Genomic DNA, 26,189 nt, shown 5'->3' on the forward strand with positions numbered 1-26,189 from the left:
CCAATCTTTAAAAACCTGATCTTCATCTTTAACACAAATATAATTTTGTGATAAGATTCTTCATACCCTACATTGGAGGCCAGCTTGTGTTCAGGTTAAGCTAGCACTTTTGAGCTGGTAATATCAAATATGAGTCTGAGGAATTACTTTAACATGGACCCTAGTTGATTGTAAAACATGGCTCCATACGCCATAACATTGGTGCTTAAAGGTGATCTTCAAGTGCGAGCCTGAGATTTCATCAACTCCTAAAAAAAAATATATGCAATATTTTTGAGCATAGTCCTTGCTTATCATTCTGTTGGTAATTAAAGTGGACCCATGGACAGACTATGGACATTAAACCATTTACATACAGTTATCAAACAGTAAAGGAGAAAACAGGCTCACAATGACCTTTCTAGTTGCTTGTACTGTTACATAATTCATTCTCAATGTTGACTGGAAACCACATGTGGGCAGACTATAAACCCTCTAAAGACCTTCAGTATATCTCATAACTGCCTTGCTATGTGGCCACAAAATTGTATTGGCTTTTTAACCCCCCCCACCTCAAGCGTGAACATATGTTCTTTACTGTACACGCTGTAACCATTGTTTCCTAGAAAAACTCCTTTCTATAAACCCATCTGTTTAGGCGTTCTGCATACAAAACTTAGCTTTGCCCACTTTGCCCTGCATTTCTTTTAATGACTTTGTAGCTTACTTGTAGGACAAGGGTTTGCTGCTGTGCCAGTTGGGTCCATTAAGTAAGGAATTTTAATCTAGGAGGTTGTAAAATCCTTAGTAATTACCCCACTGAACTCATGGGATTTTGGCAATGACTGCAAAGAGTTGTAAACGTACATACAACTCCCTCACGCTGGCACCAAAATGATCAGCATCATGATTTGTGTAAATATTAGAAGATCCCTTCTGCTTTTCCCAGCGATAGACAAACCTGCTCAAATCCGTGTAGAACAAGTACTATTTGCAGATGGAGAAACTCTTCAAATGGTAGGAGTCTAGGCAGTAGACATAGCTGCTATTCAATCATTGTAAGAATTCATGCCCTCACTATAATATCTGATATGTATCCTATCCATACATTTTCTACAAACAAACTTGTATAAGCAAAATGAGAAAATATAAATAAAAAGCATGCAGTAAATTTCTGCAATACATTCACATTTCCCCATGCTTTATCCTGGTAAAATTGTTTAAAAGATGTAGAAAAATACCTTTTGATCTGCCAGAAATCTAGTGTATTTTAAATACCTGTTTGAGGTAGCAACTCGCGGAGTAGTGAAATCCCCACTATTGTTGTCAGCCCTGCGTGCCAGTCTACAAAATGCCATCCATATCCTCCCTCACTTGTCCATCACCACTTTGTGGATGTTATCTCCAGCCCTATTTATTTTGTCACCCTATCCTATTACAGTCCATTGCTGTCCCCATCAAATTCCCACCTGCCCCTATTGTATATTGAAATAATTGTAAATGTAACCTTTGCACTGCTGAGGATGTAAACTTGCCTCTATTTGCTATATCAACGTAGTATGTATATGCTCCCCTTCCATGTACACTTATAGGACATCAGGCCATCCACTGATCCTAAACATACAACCCTACATCTTTAGGAATTGACTTGCCTAAAAGCTACTCCTGCAAGAATTGTTATAGAATTTTTATCTATTTTATTTCTACAGAACCAATGTTGGGTTATAGAAACATGATGATGGGACTTAGAGGAGGAGAGGGAGTCCCAAATGAAATGCAGCCAGTAGTAAATCAGCAGGATCAGAATCCTTCTCTCTTTTTGGTTACAGTATACTATTTCACTACAAAAGCACAACTTTATATTCCAAGTTAAAAACGCATTTAGACTACCGGTACATATCCGTGAATTGACATATCTTTGTTGATCCAGAAACTCCTAAACTACTCCATAGCTAATACTGTGACCAGCCTCACTGCTCTCTGAGTACAGATTAGTCAGGTAACTTCATCTTGAATGGTCAGTAATGGAGCATCATTAGATCATCAAAAGAGTTTGTTGCTTCTTCTTCTCCTCTTCTTTGTTTCCATTGTTTGATTAGAGTGTTGCTATAACAAAAATAACTGCTATGTTTTGCATGCATGCCTATGCTAGTTGCCTGTCTGAACAGTTACCTTCAAAACTTTAAACAGACCTGGATTTCATATGCAAGAATGGAAAGAAAGTTGGAAATGCTTATCTGCATGCTTGTTCTATGTCGGCCATATAAAGTTTTTAAAACAAGTAGACTGCATGATGGCCAAATTTATTATTTGTACCATCTTCGTACAGGTTGACTTTGGGTCATGTGTGATGCATAGATTGCACCATGGAGTTTTGTCTCCTCGTGTTTGAAATGCCATCTTTTCCTATTGTCTGTCTCCATACTGTAGAATGCTGATTACAGATCGTCCGTAACCATTTTACAGATGGGCCCTAATGAGCATTAGGCACAGCTGCCAATGAAATGGCTAACACAGATGTGCCGAAAGTTAATTCTTGGCCGAGGGCTCATCGTTTTGGTCACCAGCCAAGTCAGGAGTGGTTTTCTGAACATCTGTGTGGTATTCTCCTCAAGGCCTGGCTTCAACAAACACTTGACCTTGTAGCCTCTGATTTCTATCAACAATTGTTTTTTTCCTAATTAATATATGCATGCTAATGATTAATAGAGAAGTCCTCAGAGGTCTGTTTAAGGTGCAACTAGGCGCTCAACAAAATGTCCAAAGTGCTTAAAGGTGAATGCCAACCAAACCATTAAATACACAATTCATGTGTGTTTATAGGAATATTCTTACCTGCCAAAAAATGTGTTTTTTTTATCCACCCAGTTCTGGGATTTACAAAGCCTGGGATCACAACACACACAGTCTAGTGTAGTAGTTAAAGCCGATCTTTCCTTTGCAGTAGGGCTACTGCAGGGGTTAACTTGTATATGCCCAGTAGGAACATTTTACAAGAACATTTTACTTTACTTCCCCCCCTTTGCACTCATCGCCATCACCCTACAATGTTACTGCTTCATAAGTTTTATTGCTGCCTGATATTGATGATTAAGTCCTCCAATACTCATATCTTTTAGTTGTCTGCTTTTCAGGTTTTATCTTGTTCTTCCATTTTGTATTTTTGCAGTTCAACTTCATTTGCAATATGGAAAGGGGTTCTTGTAATACATTGTATATGTTAAAATATGTACAGTTACAACAGTGCATTTGTTCTTTATTACCTCTCTCACTGTGTGGTGGCCGTGGACATCTTCACCCGGTTCTCCTGGCTTCTTGCATGCACATGGGAGATTATTAATTTCCAGTGCCTGGGATAATGCCAGGATTCACAGCATGATATATTAAAGAAAAAAAAAAAGATTACAAATGGGCAGCTAATTTTTTTTTTTTTTTTCAGAAGAGGCATAACCTGTCCCTTCCTCAATAATGAACCTGCCCGCTCAGTTTATTTTGCTTAAATTTAGTTCGACTTTAAAAGGGGCTGTGCAAGTTTTAGATGGAGAGAGAGAACAGTCTGAAGGCAAACAGCTAGGGCTGTGCTCTTAGACCCTTTTTTTATTCTTTTTAAAAATGCATAGTAAAAAAAAAAATGATTACATTTACACCAAACCAATACAGCTTCTCTTTAAACTGACAAATATTTTTTTATTTTCTCTCTTCTTTGTGTTAGAATGTTTTGTTGCATGCTTTAATTGCTGTAATTGATGCTCAGCATTACATCTATTGTTTTCATCTGCTAGGTGCACCATTATGTTGTGTATACTGCATTGCTTCTTACAACTTATTTTCTGTCCTTGTATAAGATTGTTTATTGGATGATTCTGCATTGGTACTCATTTTAAGTTAGGAATTGCATGCACCATTGAGGAGGCAATTGTCCTTGTTTGTTCGATGGATTCATGTAGAATTTGTTTTATAGCTCTGCCTTATTCCTGTGATATTTAATAATCCAGAGGCAAACTGAACTGTAAAGAAATTAGGATGTATTCTATATCAGTAGGAAAAGCACCACATTCAGTCCTTCTTTGACTGCTGTAAGGTTGATGTCCAGATTTAGTATTATGTTTACATCCAAACTTAAACTGGCATGGTAGGGCTGACAGGGTAGTTTTGGCAAAAATGTCCCTGCATGTTTCTAAATAGGTATCCACGCAGGGTGCACAGGACAATGCTGGATTTCTGGCAGAATTAACCAATAATTTGTTCACCTGATAAATAAGATTCAACAAAGATTACCTGGTCTCTGATTAATCATTTTTTTTGAAAATGAAACCGAAAGAGAAGGTGCTTACCTTTTGTTTGGGTATACCCTATGTTACCCATGATGTCCTCTGATACTAGTGGCATCCCTTAAATTATGCCTTGGTAATTTATTTTGTGTCTTAAGCATGATTTCTACCTGCTGCCAAAAATGTTTGGTTATTTCTTTTGTCCTAGCTGATTGTTCCACTCCTAATGTTTTTAAAAAAGGTTTCTGGGGAAAGGTGTTTAATAATCTAAAATTGGCTGCCTTTGCATTGTATTCTATCAGCTCACTATGAGGGTCCACTTTAATTTCCAAGAAGTCATCAATTCTGTAAAGAACTATTCAGTTACAATCATGCCCATGGTGCCACTGTGTTCTGGAAACCACTCCGAAGGAATGACATTGTTTTTTTTTCCTGGTTCAGAAATAATCTAAAATATGTTGACTTTTACCCCACACTTGTCAGGGTATAGGTCCTGGGTTCCTTTCATTGTTTTTGGCTCATTCTTTGCAATCAGTAACTTTTCCTTTTTGTCTTCCTGTAGTGAAGAAGAGGAGAAACTGGCATAGACACGACTATACAGAGCCTGAAGATGGGACAAAGCCAGTTCAAGCGGGAACAACGACCTTTGTACAACAGCTGCGGGCACGGACCTTTCCAAGGTATGAATCTTTCTCATGTCGGCAATAATGAGCAGGAGTATCTGGAAGAAGAACTTTGTTTTACCCTGAAATCCTCCCTCTTGGCAACAAATACTTAAAGGGAAAAAAAATCTGATCGGTTCTTGTAAGCCAGAGTTCAGCCTTTAACCATCAACCTACAATGGTCTTTTTATAGCGCGGACGAGATTATATTGCGGATGAATGGCAGCCAGTTGACACAGAGGTACCTAGAAAAACATGGATTCAACTTTCCGATAATGGTGCCGCAGTTAGATGATCTGGGCCTCAGACTGCCTCCTCCCACCTTTTCTGTTATGGACGTGGAGCGTTATGTTGGTGAGAATATACTTATTGTGTTCTTTTCATTTATTCTTGTTGTTCCACTTTATGTTGTGAGAATAGCCATGCATTAAAAACTATAGTCTATTCTGGGTTGAGCACTTTCCACCATATCTTCTCTTCTCTCACGGGACATACGGGGTCCTCTAACTTTCCCTGGAAGGTTGTCCGTCCACTAGAGCCTAATTTCCCATAGTGCACTCTAGCCCTAGAAACAAGGCTAAATCCTTCCAGTGATGATTGAACAGTAGCAAAAACCTGGTAGATATTCTAACCTCCTAATACTTTCTAAAATGAGATAAAAAATGTTGGCGTTCTGCTACATGGAGATATGAGTTAGTGTTTCCTTATGCTTCAGTTGCTAATGTCTTTTAATTTACAGAACAGTATGAGAAAACCTATTTTATGTAATATAAGGGACTTGAATTGAGGTGGGTTAAAATAAATAAAAAAGCTCCTACTGTCTGGGCATACAAAATGTTCATCCCAGTGCTGAAAAAAGACAGATGTGAATCATGTACGAGACATGATTAGACCATGATGCCTCAACCGTATAGTGTGCTGAGGCCTGTCCCCATGCACCCATTTAATTGTGCAGCAGTGTCTCTGAAGGATTAATCTGCAGTATGTTCTTCATCGTTCTGTGTTTTTGCCGTTTTCCAGGAAGCTCAGAATTTTTAATCTGCTTTTGGCTGTTTTCCCATATTAATTTGGCTCACTTATTAAGTCTGGAATGGGATCCTGATTCGTACTTGTTTATCTGGACTTTATCGATGCAATTATTTGCAGCTTCGACACTGGCACGGCTGTCATAAAAGCAGCAGATGGCTCAATGCCCATGGGTGAAGTGACACGCATTTTAATGTGTTTAGTCTGGGATGTGTGCAGATAGGTAAAAATCTGCATTGCAAGACTGTGTAGGAGCCTCAGTGCCCCCGGAGAGTGCTGTGATTATGTCGGTGTCGCTGAAAGGATGCTTTGCTCTTTCCGTATCAAATATCTCTATTTCATTTAGGTAATCCTGTGTTCTCATCAGTATTACACCTGCTTTGATGACTGCTTTTTGTTTGAAGGGGAACAATTACTTCGCACTATTGCTAATACTGTTCTTTCTTCTTTACCCTACTAGTGCTTTCTCTGTCTAACTTTCTATAATATAATATTTCTATATTATAATGTATGGATGTGTGTATATACATGAAATTGGCCATATTTGCTCATTGCATATGCCGTCTGTTCTTCGTTCTTTGTAATGCTATGCAGTGGCTGGGCTCCTCGCTTAGTATTAGTCTATTGATCGTGTCTGATCTATTTTAAAACTACATTCTACCAGGCTAATGTCTGCAGACTGCTTTGTAAGAAACACCATAAGTACTGCTATAAGCTCATTGGATCATGAGGAAGGGTAGAGTAGCATGGAGCAGAAATTAAAGCCTGTTTTGGCTAAGCTTCCATGATCTGGGGCTCTTCCCGATTGTACATAATATGTTTAACGGCTAAAGGGGAAAAGTACTGGGCTGCACTGTTTGGTAACTATACTTTATCAAGTTTACAAACCAATTATTAGGATAAATGTGACAGGCATCAAGTTATGGAACAAATCTGCATAAGATATAAAAGGTACATAAAACCATAAAAAAAGTGTTCAGATAAATTTGTATTCACGCAAAATACACAGTAGGTTTTCCTTTAAGCAGGCATGTCAATGACTTGTAAAAAGAATAATGCTTATTCTTGTTTCCTCTACAGGTGGAGAGAAGATCATTGATGTCATCGATGTGGCTAGACAAGCAGACAGCAAGATGAAGCTGAAGAACTTTGTGAAGTATTTTATGAACCTTGATCGACCCAAAGTATTAAACGTCATCAGCCTGGAGTTCTCTGACACCAAGTAAGTTTTCACTATCTGAATCCTTTGGATTGGACCTGAATAGAAACTGCTTTTACCAGCCAGCCTCTTAGAAGCTGCTGCAATATGAAGTAGATTTACCGTTTCATTGAGTGTGAATGATTGGTGACAAGATTTTAGGCTTTGTGTACAGTAAAGTGTTGGATGTCTAACCAGTCAGAGGCTTGCTTTAATTTTTTTTTTTTTAACAAAACAGCTGAAAAATCTTGATTACTTTTAAGGGCAGTTTTCTTTGACCATATTGTGGCTGTTGGAATTCTGTTCATTTAGTTTAGGATTTTTTGTGCGATAATGCTATTGATTGTTTTTTTTTTTTTTTTTTTTTTTTTTAACATGTGGAATCCTTTTGGAAATAATATTGAATTAAAGTGTTCGGTTTAGTTATCTGTAGTTGATAGCATGTCAGATAGACGAACATAGGTGTCATAGCAGAGGACACTTGGGACTTAAACTTTCTTCCTTTTATCTTGCTCAGTTGAATTTGTTTTCCTTTGCACTTTTAGGATGTCAGAACTAGTAAAAGTCCCGGACATCGGTAAAAAGCTCTCTTGGGTGGAGAACTACTGGCCTGATGATTCCGTCTTCACTAAGCCGTTCGTTCAAAAGTATTGTCTGATGGGGGTAGAGGACAGCTACACAGACTTCCATATAGACTTTGGAGGCACTTCTGTCTGGTATCATGTTTTGTGGGTAAGCACTTGACTAAAAAAAAAAATATTAAAAGGATGCAATCTGCAGCCTGACAACACTTATCTGTTTGTTTGTAAACCTCACCCTTTTACAGTCCAAGTGCACAAAAACTTATATCGTTTGCCTGGCCTGCTACAATACAGCATTACCAATGTGATAACTGTTAACTACAATTCTTGAAGACCCATCATTTAGAGCAAATGTATTACACATTTGTATTACACAGAAAATTAAAGTTTGAATATTCCTAGAGGGCACAAAAAATTAGTACAGTATAGTATTCGGGTTTCAGGTTTATCCAAATGTAAAAAAAAGTATTGGTATACATCTGCTTTAGGAGGTAGTTGATCCATCAAACAGTTTGAAGTGGATTCCATTATTGTAATTAAATTATTATCACATACACTTGGGTATGTGATTTGACCATAGGCCCTATTCTTATCACCACACATAGATATTTATGTATCCCCACTCCACCCTCAAAATCTGGTTATGTTTTGAACATCCATCTATTACCATGCATGCGTGTTGTGTATATTAACCTATAATTGTAAATTAACCTCCTGGGCGGTTCATTTCTGTTCGGATTTTTATGTCTAAAAGCGGTACATTCAGCTTTGTTTTTCATAAAAATTTAGAATATAATGAAGTTTGAAACACAAAATCATGTGAAACTAATAAATTATATAAATAAAAAAAAAAATTAATAATAAACTTTGACATGATTTTGTTATACTCATACTATTATATTAAACTGTAAAATTTTCATGAAAGACAATGTACCGCTTTTAGACTCGCCGGGGGACAGATCGAGGACGTGGCCAGAGGATGGCAGGACACTGGAGGAGGCCGATGGGACCAGGTAAGTGTTTGTTTTTTATTTTTTTAGCTACCCCGAGTGTGGCTCGGGGGTTACCGCTTTCAGCAGGTTACCCCGAGTCACACTCAGAGTTACTGCTCGGGAGGTTAAAGTGTTCTGTAATAGAACTGGGAATAATCATTCTTTTAAGTGGTCAGTCCACCTAAAATAAAGCAATAAGTAGACCCTGGTGTGTTAAGTTAGCCTGTTTTATGACTTGGAGTCTTCAAAGGGGAGATCTCCCTAAACTCTGCTCCTACCTGAAAGTGATCCCTTCTACTATTGTGGATCCAACTCTTCATTTATGTTCTGCATTTAATTGTAATAAAACGGGTTGGTGGGAATCTCATATAATGGGCACACAGTGTGCACAGACCTGACCAAAAGAAAGTGTATACACTGCACAACAACGATTTTGCTACTAGGAATAACACCTGTGATTTACATGACATCGAGTGTGCTGATTCCAAATCTGAACTCAGAATTTGCCTATCATGTACAGATTTTAAGTTATAGGCGTGCTATAGCTGTTTAAATGGTCAGTAATTGGGTAATGTATTTTTTATTTATTTTTTTCGTGGGAACAGTTGCAGCTACCATTATGCCTGCTCCCGCCTCAGCTGAATGACCTCCCCTGGTGGCATGTATGTTCCAGCAGCGGCTGGGCAAGCAAGTGAGCTGACATCAGAAATGGGTATATAGGGCGAGATGGACCAAGGGCTTGTCTCTGGTGCGAAACCAACTTATTGGATACTACAGCTTGGTCATAGTGAGTCTCTTTTGAGCTAAAGATGCATAGGCGCAGCTGTGTTAGTAAACCGGACGTTTTTTACTACATTTGTGGCAAATATACCCCATGTGATCAATCAAGAACCTAACCAAGAGGGTGAGATTTGCTTAGAAGTATTACTTTGGATGTGAAATTAGAGATCAGGATAAAAGCTGGGCACCTCATATCTGCTGTCAGGTGTGTTACCTTGGCCATACACAATGGTTGACTGGGAAAAGGAATAAAATGCCTTTTGCTGTGCCTATGGTTTGGCGCAAGCAAAAAACACCATCACTCACACTGCTACTTCTGTATGAGTAAAATTGCTGGGTTTTTGATGAAGACTAAGTCAAAAATTGTCTATCCTCGTTGTGAATCTGCTCTGAAGCCAGTGCCAGTCCGTCCTACATATGTTGTTACTGACAGTGATATGTCTGATGAGAAACAGGAGGTTGATGTAGATGTTATTGAATGTTATGAACCCCAATTTGAAGAGGGTAAGCCACATTTTTTAATCGGATTTAGATGATCTAGTAAGGCACCTGTCTTTGTCAAAAGAGAGGTCTGAACTGTTAGCCTCCAGATTAAAGGAGTGGAGTTTGCTACAAAAAAGAACGACAACTTCACACTTTCATGATCGTCACACAAAGTTTGCAGGTTATTACAAGCTAGAAAACAATATTTGCTTCTGTACCGACGTGAGTGGTCTAATGATGGAGTTAGGTGGCGAATACATACCAGAGCAGTGGAGATTGTTCATAGAGTCAAGCAAAGCAAGTTTAAAAGCTATATTGCTGCATAAGGGTAACCTTCTGTTCCTCTTGCTCATGTCGAGGGAATGAAAGAAACATAGAAATCTATGGAGGTCATTTTGAAATTGATTAACTATTCAGAACACAAGTAGAATGTTTGTGGTGACCTGAAGGTGGTGGCACTCCTTCTTGGCCTGCAGTTGGGATGTACAAAATATATGTGCTTTCTGTGCCTGTGGAACAGTTGTGATGACAGAAACCATTACAAAGTGAAAGAATGGCCACCCAGACCTGAACACACTGTTGGCCAGCACAACATGAAGCATAAATCACTCATTGATCCACAGAAAGTCTCCCTTCTGCAACTTCATTCTAAACTTGGATTAATAAGAAACTTTGTCGTTGCAATGGATCATGATGGTATGTGTAGAATGTGCTCCGTTTTGGGGTGCCTTGTTTTCAATGAAGGACCAATAGATCTTACAAAAGGGAAAGGTTTGATAACAGCTTAGGATATTATATTCATATGATTCACAAGACAAAAGGGATGACGGTAAAGTGGTATATAGGAAAGGGAGCAGAATGGAGTCTAGCTCGATCTCTAGCACATGGTGATTCTGACGGGGTTTTCTCTCCTTGAACCACTCCCCGCTGCAAGTCCAGAGCAAATCACATTGCTGAGTCATCCTTGGTGAAGTCTTGATCAAGAGGTCACACAGATTGTCCTTGTCCCAGGCTTGGGATATTTATCACAGACCCCTGCCTCCTCCAGGAAGACTGAAGCAATAGTAAACTAGTTTCGGTAAAATCTGCCACCAGGTGGTCAAACTGGCCAAGGTGTTACTGATTCTCAGGCATCCACTCATGGAAGATCAATCATGGTCTCTGCTCAGCAATCCTGGGATGGTTGTTTTAGGGACTGCATCTGTCTCCATAGATAATGAGGTTTTTAGCTTGCTTTCAAGGAAGCAGAATCATTCTTACATACAAGTCATATTCATCACATATCAATTTTGGCCACTTCCAACATTATGGGTTTTCAGTATCTGAAGGACAAGTCTGGAAAAGGTATAACAGATGCTAAACTGAAGGCAGGCCAAATTCACAATTTGATGTGTGATGCTTCATTCAGAGACAAACTCAACCCACTTGAACTTGCTGCTTGGGATTAATTTGTGCTAGTTGCACAAAACTTTCTGGGCAGCCAACGAGCTGAAAACCATGCTGAACTTGTGAACAACATGCTAACATCATACCATCAACTTGGCTGACGCAAGTCCCTTAAAATTCATTTCTTACATTCCCATCTGGACTTCTTCCCACAAAATTTGGCTGGTGGGAGTGATGAACAAGGGGAGGGGTTCCATCAGGACATTTCTGTTATGGAAACAAGATATCAAAGTCGGTGCAACCCCAACATGATGGGCGACTACTGCTGGTTTCTTCAACAGGAGAGAGCGGCGAGCTACAAATGCAAATACAAGGACTCAGGTAAATTATGTGTAATTGCATATGTTGTTGCAACATAAAACTACATTTTTGTAATGTCATGGAACCATGAGGGAAAAGTTAAGTTATGTATAGAGATAACATAGTAGCTGTGGAACTTGGGAATGTAGCTAATCGTGTATATACGCGTAATTAACTTAAGATCCTAACGTCGTAGGCAGAATCAGACTTCAGATTTGGATTGAGCACACTTGTTTTAAGATGGGACACATGGATTAGACCAAGTAGCAGATAATATTTATTTTTTTGTGATGCAGTGATATAGCTGACAACTTCATAGCTGAATATTCAAGCAAATACAATTTTTATTAACAAATTAATGATTTGATTTTCAGGGGGAGAAGATTTTTTACTTGATAAAGCCCACTGATGAGAACTTGGCGAAGTACGAAGCATGGAGCTCGTCTGTTACCCAAAGCGAGGAGTTTTTTGGGGATAAGGTGGACAAATGTTACAAGTGTGTGGTAAAACAGGGTCACACACTTTTTGTCCCTACAGGTAAATGTTGCTATTAACATTAATATTCCTGGGTTTTTTCTTTGTTAAATATTGTTTCTTAGTATGAGTTTGGGGTTTGAGGTTTAAAAATTAAAGTAGGCTAAATATATAAGGGGGAGACAACAGATAATTATGCGGTCATCGAGACGACGGCATCGGCCAACGATGTGTTCGGAGGAGTGGAATGTTCCTGTTTCAAACGGTATGCTTCCTGTTTCTTTATTCCTTCTAATGCTGGTTATACACTTCATTCTGTGACAAATTCAAAAGTTTTTTGTTGGTTTTTAAAGAATCTTTCTGAAACGAGAAAATGCGTGTGTTTTTCCACTGCCATTCTGTTGGATTCAATCAGATTCGATCACCAAAATATTAAAAAAGCAATTGTCAAGTTGTTGTGATGTTTTTCCAATCAAAAAAATGGTGCACTCTACTCTTGCTGTTATGTTGACTCAGTAATAAAATTACAAGCTTCGCTTTTGTCAGATGCTGTCTTTGAGGAAGAGTAAAAAGGTTTGCAATAGGCAAATGTTTAAAAACACACTGTCACCAAAATGTTCATTTCAACAAAATGATATGCATAAGAATATATATGCATGTAATGCATAGCATATTACATATCGGTCATCTCTTATGTAGGGATCCAAAAGCTCTGAGGCTAGTGCTGGATTCTGCTATTTTGTATGTGATGTCAGCAGGCCCCAGCAGATGACTTTTATAACATTTCCTGACTGTTATGTTGTGTAGGAAGGTGGAGTGGCACAGGAGACATATACAATTATTTTTACATTGATCTCTCTTATGTAAGGATGCTGCATGACTTGGGCAGCATAGAGTGCTTTAATTCCCTTATAATGACTGCTTCACCGCCTCTCCTCCATAACATACCAAATTCCCAGAATGATGCACAACATATAGTTGTGGAACAAAATTTGGCTGAAGCGGCTGTTTATTATACAACCTAAATATTTAACAAAACACAAAGTTTGTACATAACAACGCATTCGAGACCTTTCCAACATTGATTGCAGCTTCAGGAAGGTATCGCTGCCAATACCCCATCCACCTGGGTCCACCAGCCTGGTATTTTAGACATTCAGTCACCCTCCTCTGACCTGGGTGCCAAATATCAACCCCTTGCAGACCCACCTCCAGAGGAAGCCCACTGTCTAATACCATTTATCCCCCCACTGTACATCACAACCACTGCCTTCCAGGACCTCAACCCCCTATCCACAAACCTTCAACCAAACACAGGTCTGAAATCTCTCTCGCCAATGCCCCAGCTTCCAGTAACCTCCTTCCTGCCCAGCACACCCACCCCCCACCCAACCACCTGACAACTTCATTACCCCATCCTTTACCCTCCTTAAAGAGTAACTAAACTGAAAATGTCAACAACAAAAAATACTTGCCTTCAATCCCACAGTGCAGTCCGATTGCTCCGGGGATGTCCTGCATCAGGTCCCATGATGTCCCGACATTCGTCTCGAGCGCTGCCACCTTTTGCTCTTTCTGGTTTTTCATCCCACTTCACCTGACCCAGGCGCGAGATCGGGTGACGTAGGATTGAAAAAAAAATTTGCCGATTTCACTGCACATGCAAGAGATCGGAAATTTTTTCTGTTTAAGCTAAAAGGCTCCTTCTGTGCATGCCCGAGATGTTCAGACATGTGCAAAAGCAGCACCCAGGAGCCTCCCGGGATGCCTGACGTAGGTATCCCGGTAGGCTTTGCGCTCCCATTCATTCCCTATCGCCTAGGCCAGAGGTAGGCAAACTCCAGTCTTTATGCCGGATAGGGCCAGGTCCAGCCTAACGCCCCTCTAGTTAATTATTGTTGGATCCAGCGTAATTGAATTGTCGCGTTAGCGTGAGTTCACACGATATCATACAGTTCCCGCACAGTAACCCCAATTACTATGCCTAAAGAGCAGAAGCAACACGCAGCTACAAGTCTCCGGAAGGTTGACCTTGAACGTCGTGTCTTCAACCCTGAATGGACTGACAAATTATTCTACGTCCAACGCGGCAACAAAGCTCTGTGTCTAGTGTGCAACGACACTTTCAAGCGGTTGAATCTCAAGGGGCATTTCGATGCCAAGTACGCGCACAAGTACAGAGACTACACCACTGATGAGCAGAAGACTGAGGCTGCTCGTATGCAGTCACCGTTTGAAAAACCGTTCCTTAGACACCTTGTTTCTTCTGGCCTAGTGTGCCTTCTTGACCTCCTGAAATGCCCTAGTAGTCCAAAAAGTTTGCTGACCCCAGGCCTAGGCAATTGAGAATTAGGGGGCTGTGCTTCACCCTTTTTAAAAAAAAAAAAACAAAAAAAAAAAGGGTGTTGCACTTAAAAAAAACGAAAAAAAAACTGAATTTTTTACCTTACATAAAAGGGTTGGCTGCCCTTTTATGTAAAGTGAAATTTCTGAGTTTAGGTACGCTTTAGAACCTAACCCTTCCCTACGCTGGTCCCCCTATACACATGGTCATGCAGCCCCCCTGCCTATTCTGTTCCCTGCTTCTGGCTCTGGGCCTACCTTTAATCTTTGTCTAGGTCAGATAACATAACCCTGGTACACTCAGCTGTCTGAAGGTGTATCTGTCTCTATCTTTTAGATAGAAGTTTCTAGAATCTTTTCATTTGTTGAATACATAATACATGACCTGTGACAGAAATTTGAATTGTTTTTTGCTGTTTCAGCTATTTTTGGAATAATTAGTCTTTTGAGTCATTTAGCTCTGTAAAAGACACTTTTTTTTTTTTTTTAAATTGTATGTTTATTGAAAATGTTTTAACAGAGTTACAGAATTAGAAAAACAAGAAGTAACAATAAAGTGCAATAACATACCAAAAAGTAAAATCCTGAACAAAACAGGTATGGGGCAACTGTATAATGAAAGGCCTGGAAGTGTTAAGAGGGCAGTTAGCCTTGTTCATAGATAAAATAGCATAAAGTACACTGTCGATAGCATCAAAATTCTCCATACATCTGAAAATAGTTATCTCAAACAGTCCTTGTGCATATTGAATATCAGGCATCAACAAGAGTGGATGAATACATGTGTCAATTACAATAATGATAATAATAAACAGTGGAGGCGAACACATATAATAAGACAAATACAATCAATCGGAAACCTATCCAAAGGGAAAAAGAAGGACAATAGAGGACACAGTTTTAATGGGTTACTTCTTGTTGCAGGTTGGATTCACGCTGTGCTCACGTCTCAGGATTGCATGGCCTTTGGTGGGAACTTTTTGCACAACCTAAACATTGGCATGCAGCTCAGGTAAGACCTTGTCTACAATCTCCAAACTTTAGACTAACCAGGCTCACCAAATAAACAATTTGTAAATACCTAGTTATTTCCCCTCCACTCTGTGGTTCTCAAATTAAAAAGCTATTGCATTTTAGTTTTTAAACTATCTATCTATCCATCTAATCTATCTAATCTATCCTCTTTCCAGCCAACACTTTGCACAGCTGCTGGTTCATGTAATCACTTTGTTAGTTAGGAGATGGTGATGCAATGCAGGCTGAAGATATGAATAAATAACTTAATTGGCTTGCAGGTGGCAATGTTTTACACAGCAACTGTCAATTACAAATACAGTATTAAAAAACAAATGTTTTTACCAAGGTGTGCACTCATCAGCCTATATAAAAAAGTAGGTTTTTATATATATAAAAAAAGCTATATAATTAAAGCCTTCGATAGTTGTTTGCAAATTACTATTAGGATGATTGTTATGTTAAAGCATACAGATGCTGCTAAATGTTATAATTTAGTCATCAATACCCAGAGGCAAATGCAGCTCTGTGATGTGGTGCTTTGCATGTTACAACCCCAGTTTATTTCTTCAGTGCAATTTCCTTAGAACTTGCTACTATAAGGATGAGTGGTAATGCACCTAACTAAACAAAGGGCGCCATGTACATAGAAATGACCATTGACATGAATATACAATTTTTTTTATTTTTTGTTTCATAAAAATAAGAAAATTTCCTAACTAGAGTTATTGGGATAATCTGTTCTTGGTGTTATTTCTTTTTCATGCTTTCGTAAAGACTGTTATTCTATTCCCTAGGTGTTATGAGATGGAAAAAAGATTGAAGACCCCAGATCTCTTCAAGTTCCCTTTTTTGGAGGCGATTTGTTGGTTTGTGGCCAAAAACTTACTTGAAACTTTAAAAGGTAAAACATCACCTACCTTACAGAGGGCTTGTCAGGAATGGGCATTTATTTTCCCTTATAGGTCCGACTGCTGTGATTCTCCGCCTGACAACTCTGCTTTGGCTGGGAAAGAATACATTGTAATAATAAAACATTAAGAACTTTGATTGGTAGGATTGTAAAATTACAGCAACTCAAGTGAAAAATCCTTAGTGTACAAATGCCCATTGGTGAATCATTTACTTTAACGTATACCAAGTGATATTTTAATGGTGGAATATTTATTGCCTCTCCGTGAAATAAATACAATGTTTTTTTTCTACTGTCTTTTGGTGTTTGAGGGATTCCTCAGTGGCTAAATACAATTTTTAATGTAACCATTAACAATTGACAGAGGATATTGGCCACATGTGGCGGGCATTGTTTTCAGTCAGTTGACACGTAGGTTTGTATTGAAAGAAGTAGCAGTGAAGCACAATCATTGTGTTAAGCTGCAAAGCAGCAATCTGATTCTTGATTGTAAGGAGCCATTATGACTCATTACAAGGCATTCCTATGAAGTTTGTGCCTAATGTGTGCATTTATGAATACAAATTACAAAGAAATGCCTTTTTTACATGCTTATCTAAAATGCATTGAAAAAAAATAATTGCCTTTTAAATTATTAGCCAGTTTTAATGTGGCACAAGCTGACAAAATTTTGTTTTCCTTACTGTAGAGCTAAGAGAAGATGGTTTTCATCCTCCACATTATTTGAAGCAAGGTATAAAAGCATTAATTACTGCACTGAAAAGCTGGATGAAAAATGAAGTAAGTTTCCTTTTAAAGCTACAGGATTTCTGCATGTTATCACTGTGTATAATGCATGTAAAGATTATGGATATTTTTATTATTTTATCTGTTGGAAGAGTGAATTGCAAATTCATTCTAAAGAATTCTAAATATCTGATCATCTGTAGTTGTCACACACCTAAAGACAAACATTCAGATAACTGTGTGCCAGGTTGTGCTGCAAGTAGCAGTGATTCAGAAAGTATTAAACATTGAGGAATTAAAACACAAACAAGACAATTTTTTTTTTTTTGTGTTTGGGTCAGTGATCTCCCATTGTAGGTCCAGTTGAAATGGTAATAACCATTGCCAGGTGCTTTAAACCTAAAGGTGTTTAAAGTCATACAGGTCATAGCAAAATTAGAAAATCCTGTTCACTGCCAGCATGCTGCAGAGCAGGAGCCTTCCATTCTGTTTCGTAGCAGAAACCTGAAATGCTCCTGCTGAGTCAGACCTATTGGTGTGCATATAACAAAGCTCATAATGTCTATGGTGAGCTCTACCTCTGATGTAGTAGTGGGGATGTATCGGACCTCTTTAAGAGAGATCATTGCTTCCACTCACAAAGCCAAGGTCCTTCTCTAACTAAAAGCATGTTTTTCAAAAGGGAGAAAGGTATTTGGCTAATATAAATTGGAAGTTTAATTGGGTGTATATTTAAAGTAAATGAATGCTGATAAATGGTCTTTTTTTTTTTTTCTTTTTTTCTCCAGTCTGTAACAGAACATACTTCCGAAATCCCAGACAACATCCGACCTGGGCATCTGATTAAAGAGCTGTCTAAAATCATTCGCTCTGTAGAGGTAAGAACACACAACAGAAACATGACTTTTTTTGTTGTATTGTGTTGTAATAATAATTATTTATAATAAAAATTATTTATAACGTGACAATATAATACGCAGTGCTGTACATTAAACAGACACAGGAGGCGTAGAGGACCTGGACCCGAGGAACTTAGAATTTAAGAGATCTTTAACAAATGATTAAAGAGGGCAATGATGCTTATTTTTTTGATAAATCTGGACTCTTTTATATCACCCTTTTTGCTAATTCATATGTCTATTTCAGCATTTAAGAAAACATTCTGCATTGTTCTTCTTTACAAACTCTTAATTGGTTTCTGATTTTCAGCTCCATTTTCAAACATTTTTTAAATAGACTGGAATACGTTGGTTTTGTGAAAGTTTGTGTTTTGCTTTAAGCTCTTTTGAGAAAATATAGATATACATTCAGATATGCATATTACTATCACTATTTATTTTAATTTCCTCCACTGACTGTTCAACAGTCCAATAGACACCAGAGTTGGACCAAGTGCTTGGAATCAGCACTTAGTTACTGACCTGGTCAGACAGTCCCCCCTCCTGTGTAAATGTATTCTTGTTACTCAAAGTACTGGAGTTAGCAGGAAGCAACATTTGCACTGAGAGAAAAGGTGAACGTAAATGCTGGGGTACAGCACAAAAAAATGCAAAGATGCAAAAATTAAATTGGTCTTGGGCTGAGCAAAATGTTTCCTAAACAAATAAAACATACAGAGTAATTAAAGCGGTGATGATACCCAGCATACCACCAATAAGGTAAAGCTAATCCTTTCATTTTTGCATCAGTGAATGTAAATTAATAGCTGCATCTCAAATCTAAAATAATCATTTAGTTTTGTGACACACAAACCACAGAAAAATGTAAATCCTTTTCGAAGCAATATAAAAAAAATGCAAAAAACGAACACTTGCATACATTGATTCCCCTTCAAATAGCCCTCAGGCTGATAAAGTGGAACAGAAACCATTTGGTATTGACTTTTCTGCTTCCTGCATTGGTTTTTGTCAAGGGAGCTGTAAATTCAATTATCCAGTACATGGAGCATCTCAGGACCACAGGTCCCCACAGATTATGAAATTGCCACTTCAGCCCTACAGAGAGACAGATCTATAATGATTGTGAGACCTGCTGGTGTATTAGACAAACACACTTTGTTTTCAGTACAAGGAGCATTGCATTGTTTGCGCTGTACTGTGACAAATCTGACTTTGATTGGACAGGCATAAGATGTGTTGTAAAGACGGCAGCAATCAATAATGCTATGAAATGTTTTTTTTCTTGCATATCTTTTGACGTAAAAAACAAAAAGCGTGTGTAATAGGCAACCCAATGTTGGTGCACTTTTATACGTGTGTAAGACTGCTTTTAAAGGGAAAGTACTTAGGTTATGGCTACAAGGTTTACCAGGTGATCGGCCTTCAATTATTGATCTATTGTAAACAAGCAGTAATGAGTATGAGCTTTGATGTTTGTGGCTGCAGGCACCTTGGAGTTGACAGCAGCAGCGCTGCCGAATTCTTATGCTTTAAGAATCCTTAAAATCCACTCTCTCAGCAGCTCTGCTCACCCTTCTTTACCTTCCCTGCAGTAACTCAGCAACTTTTCTCACTCTGCTCCCCCACTCCAGCACAGACTCTGCAGCTCAGCTACTCCCTTCCCACATTGATTTAGTGTCAGCTCCATTTTCTCAGCTGTGACTTAGCTGCTCAAGTGCTCCTGACCCCTCTTCCTTATCATGAATAAACAGCTAGACTTAGCAGCCCGGCTCAGCGTTTCCAGCAGTGACTCGGCAGCTCCATTTGTATTTTGGATAAAGCGCCAAAGTTTATTAAGGGCTTGTTTGCAGAGCTTTTTTAAGGCATTTCCTTGTTGTATGTGAATATTTCAATGTCCATAGCTACATAATCTCAATAAATTTTTCACTCTTGCTTTTTTTTTTAATTAAATATAGATATTTGTAGGTTAACCAGTAGAGAGGGCTCTGTACTTTTGGTTTCATTTAAACTTTTTGCTTACCAGAGAACTTTGTGCAAATGATAATGGCCGAGTCTGCCAGGCCATAGGCTTTCGTTTTGAGCAGGAGTATTCATGTATGTAAATATATTGGTATTACTTTGTGCAGTTAAAATTTAAATCCAATTTCAGTATTTGCACATTTCTGATTTTCAAAATTTTAATCTAAAAAAAAGACATTTTAAATAACTTGTTGTTTTGATTTTCAGGAGGAGGGGAACAAGCCAGTCAAATCTCAGGGAATCCACAGTCTGAGCCCACTCCCCCGACCCTCGCAGGAGAAATCCTCCCATCATTCCAAGCGGACAGTGCGGCGGCTGCGCGACCTCTCAAACAAAACACCCTCTAACCTCGATATCCTGGAGCATCACACTAGGGAAGTGCTGAAGAGGTTGGAGATGTCTCCATGGGAACAGGTCAGTCCAATTTCCCCATAGTACTCCAGCCTAATGAATTGGTAAACCCAAAAAATAAATTTGGGTGGGAGCTGACCAGGTATTATGTCATTTAGAGTCTTACAAAACCTGTACGGAAAGTTGTGAGGTTGTGTGCTAGAACCTGGCGATACCGTGCATAATATGATACAGGGGGGCAATTCAAGTACATTTCAACTTTTATGCTAACTAATTTTAGGAAAACAGTCATGGTAAATCCACAATAATCTAACCTGCTTTCTTCCCTACTGCCATTCATTCTAGATTATGACAAATATTGCAGGACTATTTCTTAAAACCAGTCCTGCAGTGGTGTTACTGCTTTTTGGCAATGTAAATATTGGGTTGTTTAGTACTCGATGGGTTTAGTGATCACTGAACATAAGATTGTGATATATAGTAAGTCATCTCTTTGATCTACGGATGGATAAAACAGAATAATTGCAAGAGTAATAATGTTACTTTGTATTTCTATCTGCACCTGTAAAATACAGCATTTCTATCTATATATTTTTTCTCAACAGCTTCTACAATTTCAATTTTTACAGAGCAATTCCTGGCTGTCATTTTGTATTTCAAAGATTTTATTAAGTTTCAGAAGTAAATTACAGTAGATATTTTTTAAACCAAATCCCATATATAAAGATAAAACAAATATTCTGCACTTTTACAAAGTAAAACTTCTTGCATATGGTGACAACAAATACAAAACAATGTCTCTTCGGCCGAATACAAATTAAAATAACAAAGCCTCAATAAAACTGGAATTAAATTTTTACAGTTATTTATGAGGGCAGAAGAGGTAAGCAATAAACCACAATTAAGCATCAAAATGAACATGAGAAAAAGTAAAAAAAAAAAAAAAAGACATTAATTATAGCACTGTCAAATGTGCAGCAACATTTTTGCAATAAAACAATCCAAATATATTCAAACTAAAATATCGTGTAGAAGGTAAAAGTGAAAACTGCACGGGGTAGCACTTAGGGGTGCGGGAGAGGGACAAGAACAGGGGAAGGGTGGAAGATTGGAAAATAGTTTAGGGTTCTCACAGAAAAATTAGTATTGAGTGTAGGCTATCCCCAGATTCAAGTTTTAAAAAAATGTATCTGTTGTTTTGTAAGGTACAAGCTAATTTATCATTTGTCATAATCCAGTTTAGTTTGTGTTAAAATCAAGTTGAATGGCGGAGGCTTCCATAAGCAAGCAGTCGTTAAGCAAGCTGCTAAGAAAATATATTTAACTAATCTACAGTGAGGTTAAGTTACTGAACCTGGTAGCTTGGGGAACAAAGCACTTACCGTTTTTTTCGAAATATTGATTTGTGTACCTGTAAACAGCAAATTAAAGATACGAATCCAGAACTTTAGGACAAGTTTAACAAGCATGAAACATGGTGCCCAACCGCTAGCAGCATCTAAAGCACAGAGCAATGGTCGGATTTAATTTGTTAATCCGGGTGGGTACCATATACCATCCCAGCAAAACCTTGTAATTAGCTTCTATAGGGCACTTGTTTAAAGAAATTGATGACATAGAGGCAGCCAAAGCTTGTCAATCTTGAACCTTCCACTCCTCCGCCTGATCTGTGTCCCATTGATATATATAACACAATCTTTTGTCACTAGGGAAGAGAGCTATATAAACCACTTAGTATCAGTGATGGATGCATGATTTTTCATATGCTCTACTTTGGTAAGCAGGAGATAGACCTTGAAGTTTAGATTGGATAAATGATCTGATTTGGCAATAGTGAAACATTTCAGTGAGTGGGAATTTATCCTGTAAGTGGGAGCTACTAATGAAATTTTTACCATCCAAAAATCACCTATTCAGGAAAAATCCCATAAGAGGAAATCTGGATGCCCAGGTAAGTTATAGCCTTAGGATTCCATTTAAATTCAAAATTTTGTTTAAGCTGGAATACCAGGTTTTCCGGAATTGAGAGGTTGAGGGCTTCGGATTTATTTCATTTTTTTTGAGTCTGGAAGCCTCTAAAAAAAAAAAAAAAAAAAATTAAGTTCTTTAAATAGGTTGGGCAATGAAGGTAATGGTAAAGTGATATGTAAAAGGGTATCATCAGCAAACAAGCCACATTTATGCTGTATGGAACCACATTGAATATCTTCAACGTCCTGGTTAAGTCGTATGGCTATAGCAAGGGGTTCAATAGCTAATGCAAAAAGTAACAGAGATAAGGGGCAACCCTGTCTAGTTCCATGTCGGATCTCCAACCAGAGTGAGAAGAAACCTCTGAGAGATTCTAGCTGTGGGTGTGGAGTATAGGGACACCATCAGCCGCGTAAAGGCTTGACCAAAACCCATTCCCTGTAATAAAGAGAAAGTATTCCTACTTCTACTGTCCCCCCAGGATGTTTAGCAAGCAGGTCTGAGCATGCAATGGGAGAGTGGGCAGGTTCTGGCATCATCACATCACTCGGGGGGAAGTTTCTTTCCCTTCGGGTGACACACGGCTCCCCTCGCAGGAAAAATTCTGAATTTGGTGGTTTGTCAGATCCAAAAGGTTGGCAAACTTTGCTCTAAAGCCTAGACATTGTTCACTGTTCTGTGGTTTTTAAGATTATCATCATTTTTTTCTTTAATGTGTTACACAAGGTGCTAGACATGGCATAACTGTTATGGCAATCATATAGTAAAATAGCTTCATGGCTGTAGGTAAGCGACGTGGCTTCAGCTGTAAGATCACCGGTTAAAGTCAATGCAGACAGTGCACAGAAGATGGCGGTACCCTGGGTGTAGGTGGTAGGTCTTAAGCCAGAGAAAAGAATACATGGTACAAGCATTGTGCAGCACTAATCTGCAGGAATCAAAGGCTGCAAATGTATTAACCCAATATGACTGCTCCAGGGCATACATGGAATTACAGTTTATACATAAAATATATTTCATCATAGTAATTCATTAAATCATTTGTTGAACTGAACATATCTAGATTTTTTTACATGAAATACTTTAAAACTACTTCATTTGATAACTTATTTTTTCTTCTCTGTCCACATGTAAATTACATCTTCCCAAATGTCTAATGCCTGATCATAGTTTTACTTTTAAATGCAGTTTTGATCTGATAGTATAGACTCATTTACTGTGAATATTTGCTTTGTCAGAACTCGGGTAGCTACAAGATGAATATGAAATTTAACAAGCCGCTGCAGCCATCTTCGACTGTTCCCGATCAGAAAATAAAAGATAATGACATCCGGCTGCTGCTTTCCAACGGAAAGATAATAAGGTAATAAAAAGGTCGTATTGTCGTTTTGGTGTGCAGTTTTTAGCACTTCAGTCACACAGCAAGGTTGACATATAAAGTAAGGTGGAATGTTGGAGAATATGAGGGACTTTAGGGATCTTGAAGAAGTTTAATTGCTTTGCAGAGTAATATAGTACGTGGGTGGTGCTGGAATTTTGTCTGTGACGGATAGGAGTAGTTAAGAGGTATTCAGATATAGATTATGCTCTGTTTTACTTTGATTCTCAGTCTGTTGGAGCTCTTGGAAAATGCTGAGGTGGCTTTTTTCCAGGCCCTAACATGGTCATCTGGGAGAGGGTTTATAGTCATTAACCCTGTGCAAGCTCCAGCACCATCAAACGTAGAAAGCTTACACAGAGATGCCAGACATTTTGTATGTGTATTGCACACTGTGAGCCACAGTGTACTGCACCGCATGGTGTAAACAAAGCCTTACTTTGCTTTTAATCCTTTCAAACTTTCATTGCATTTATTTTTTAATGTTTTGCAACCCATAACGTAGAAAAAAAAACACAAATTGGAAGCTGTGGGTAAGGTAACACTTTAGGGCTGGGTCTACAAGGACTGTTTTAAAAACGCATAGGCAAGGTTTAAAAGGCTTGTAAAATGCTTAGAAACGCCTTTGACGTGTTTTACTGTGATTTGCCACAATTTATAGGAGTCAGAAGAGTTTTATTTTTAAGTCAAGGGAGTGAGTACAGGGGTACATAAACCCCCTTCTCATTTCCTGAAAAAGGGATAAACATATATGTAAAAACAATTTTTAGATGTATGTGTTTTGTGTTTAACTGTATTTTAACTTTTTTTTTTTTTTTTTTTTTTTTTTTTTTTTACAGGGTATCCCACAAAGAAAGGATCATTCCCACGGCTGCATTCATGACATGAGCACAACCATGGGACTCCTGGCAAAGTGGGATCCCCAGACACTAGAGGGCAAATGAGGACAAGTCTGCCCATTCCCTTCTAGTGCTGAATGGCTGAGAAAAGGGAAACCCTGATGACACTTGAGCCGACATCAGGGTTTCCCTTTTTTAAGCCAATCAACAGAAAGGTTGTATGAGGACACTGCTCCAGGAATCCCTAGCGAACTTTCGGCATGTGCTCTGAAACCATGCATTGTCCCCATTTAACCTCTCCATTGATTGAAGGCTGTATGTGCACACTGCTCCTGGATTTTCTAGTGGGGCTTTGTCGTGTGTTTGGGTGGAGATTCCCAGCGCAGTGGCCTCATACGACCTCTCAGTTGATTACCTTTTTCAGCCAATCAACGAAGAGGTCGTATGAGGCTGTTGCTCCAGGAATCCCCAGCAGAGTTATGGCATGTGCTTTGTACTCGGGTGCAAAACACATGTCACAGCTCTGCTGGGGCTGCAGGAGCAATCGGGAGAGCAGAGCGCAGCTCAGGCATGTGTTCTGCAATCTTGTTTTCGACAGAAGCTTTCATAATAAGGTGTTAAACACCTATAAACCTAAGAAAACAGCTATAAACGTCTCCATTTGTGTCAATGGAGACTTTTATTGACATTTTTAAAATTTATAAACCCGCAAAATGCCTTCATTGAAATCAATGGAGGCGTTTATAAGCATTTTCATGCGTTTTAATTTTTTTCTAAATGCTCAAAAATGTGCCTCAAGGAAACGCCCTGGTGTTGTAGACTAGCCCATCGGGAATTTCAAACATGGGCTTTTAAACGCTCAGGTTAAAGGCTGGGGAAACGGTCAGTGTAGACTAAGCCCTTAACCCTGTGAATTAAGCATAACAAGTGGGTTTAGAGCCACTCATTTTGTAGTTGCACCATTTGTTTATTCTTGAAAGAAGTGAATGTATTTTGATACTTGTCAACAGACGGCCTGTTTCTGTTTTATTAATGAGTTTTCCATGTTTATTGGACACAGAGATGAACGACAGCAGTTCAATGACCGAAGCCTGTACACTGCAGACAGTGACGATGAAGAGGATCATGCCAGATTGAGAAAAGCCAAGATTCCTAAAGTGGAGAAGCCTTGCTCCAGCTTGGAGGCTGAGGATAAGGCAGAAGCTCAGAAACCACTTAATAGTAGGTCTTACAAAACAAGATATGCTTAAATGTTTACTTCTCCCTGCCATATAAATGCCATTGATTTAGATTCCAATAACAGGAGACATAAAATTGGGGCTCCTTGGGAGGTGGAGGTGTATCTCATCAGAGTTTAAAGATGACCAGCGTACAGTGGGTACCCCACACATAAAACCCTTTTCACTTCTGTACCAACAAGCCCTCCCAGACAGATGGAATGGGTGATGCTTTTTCCTATTGGATTGGTGTCACTGCCTTCAGGATCTTGATACTAATACAGTGCACTTTGGCTAGCCATAATGTTTCTGCGCTCAATAAACATG

General features: G+C 38.7%; 1 protein-coding gene across 2 annotated transcripts in view; it reads left to right on the forward strand.

The window, feature by feature from the left end:
* Positions 1-26,189, forward strand: part of KDM7A (lysine demethylase 7A) — a 60,253-nt gene that overhangs the window by 24,272 nt on the left and 9,792 nt on the right. For both annotated transcript variants that reach the window (XM_072400221.1, XM_072400222.1), the window contains exons 3-14: positions 4,813-4,930; positions 5,106-5,266; positions 7,019-7,160; positions 7,682-7,868; positions 12,093-12,255; positions 15,460-15,547; positions 16,347-16,453; positions 17,151-17,242; positions 17,977-18,066; positions 20,314-20,520; positions 23,667-23,791; positions 25,706-25,866. In XM_072400221.1, coding sequence (XP_072256322.1) covers positions 4,813-4,930; positions 5,106-5,266; positions 7,019-7,160; positions 7,682-7,868; positions 12,093-12,255; positions 15,460-15,547; positions 16,347-16,453; positions 17,151-17,242; positions 17,977-18,066; positions 20,314-20,520; positions 23,667-23,791; positions 25,706-25,866 — 1,641 coding nt within the window. The remainder of the gene's footprint in view (positions 1-4,812; positions 4,931-5,105; positions 5,267-7,018; positions 7,161-7,681; positions 7,869-12,092; positions 12,256-15,459; positions 15,548-16,346; positions 16,454-17,150; positions 17,243-17,976; positions 18,067-20,313; positions 20,521-23,666; positions 23,792-25,705; positions 25,867-26,189) is intronic.

The sequence above is a fragment of the Pyxicephalus adspersus genome, chromosome 2, assembly GCF_032062135.1.
Source record: "Pyxicephalus adspersus chromosome 2, UCB_Pads_2.0, whole genome shotgun sequence".
NCBI lineage: Eukaryota > Metazoa > Chordata > Amphibia > Anura > Pyxicephalidae > Pyxicephalus > Pyxicephalus adspersus.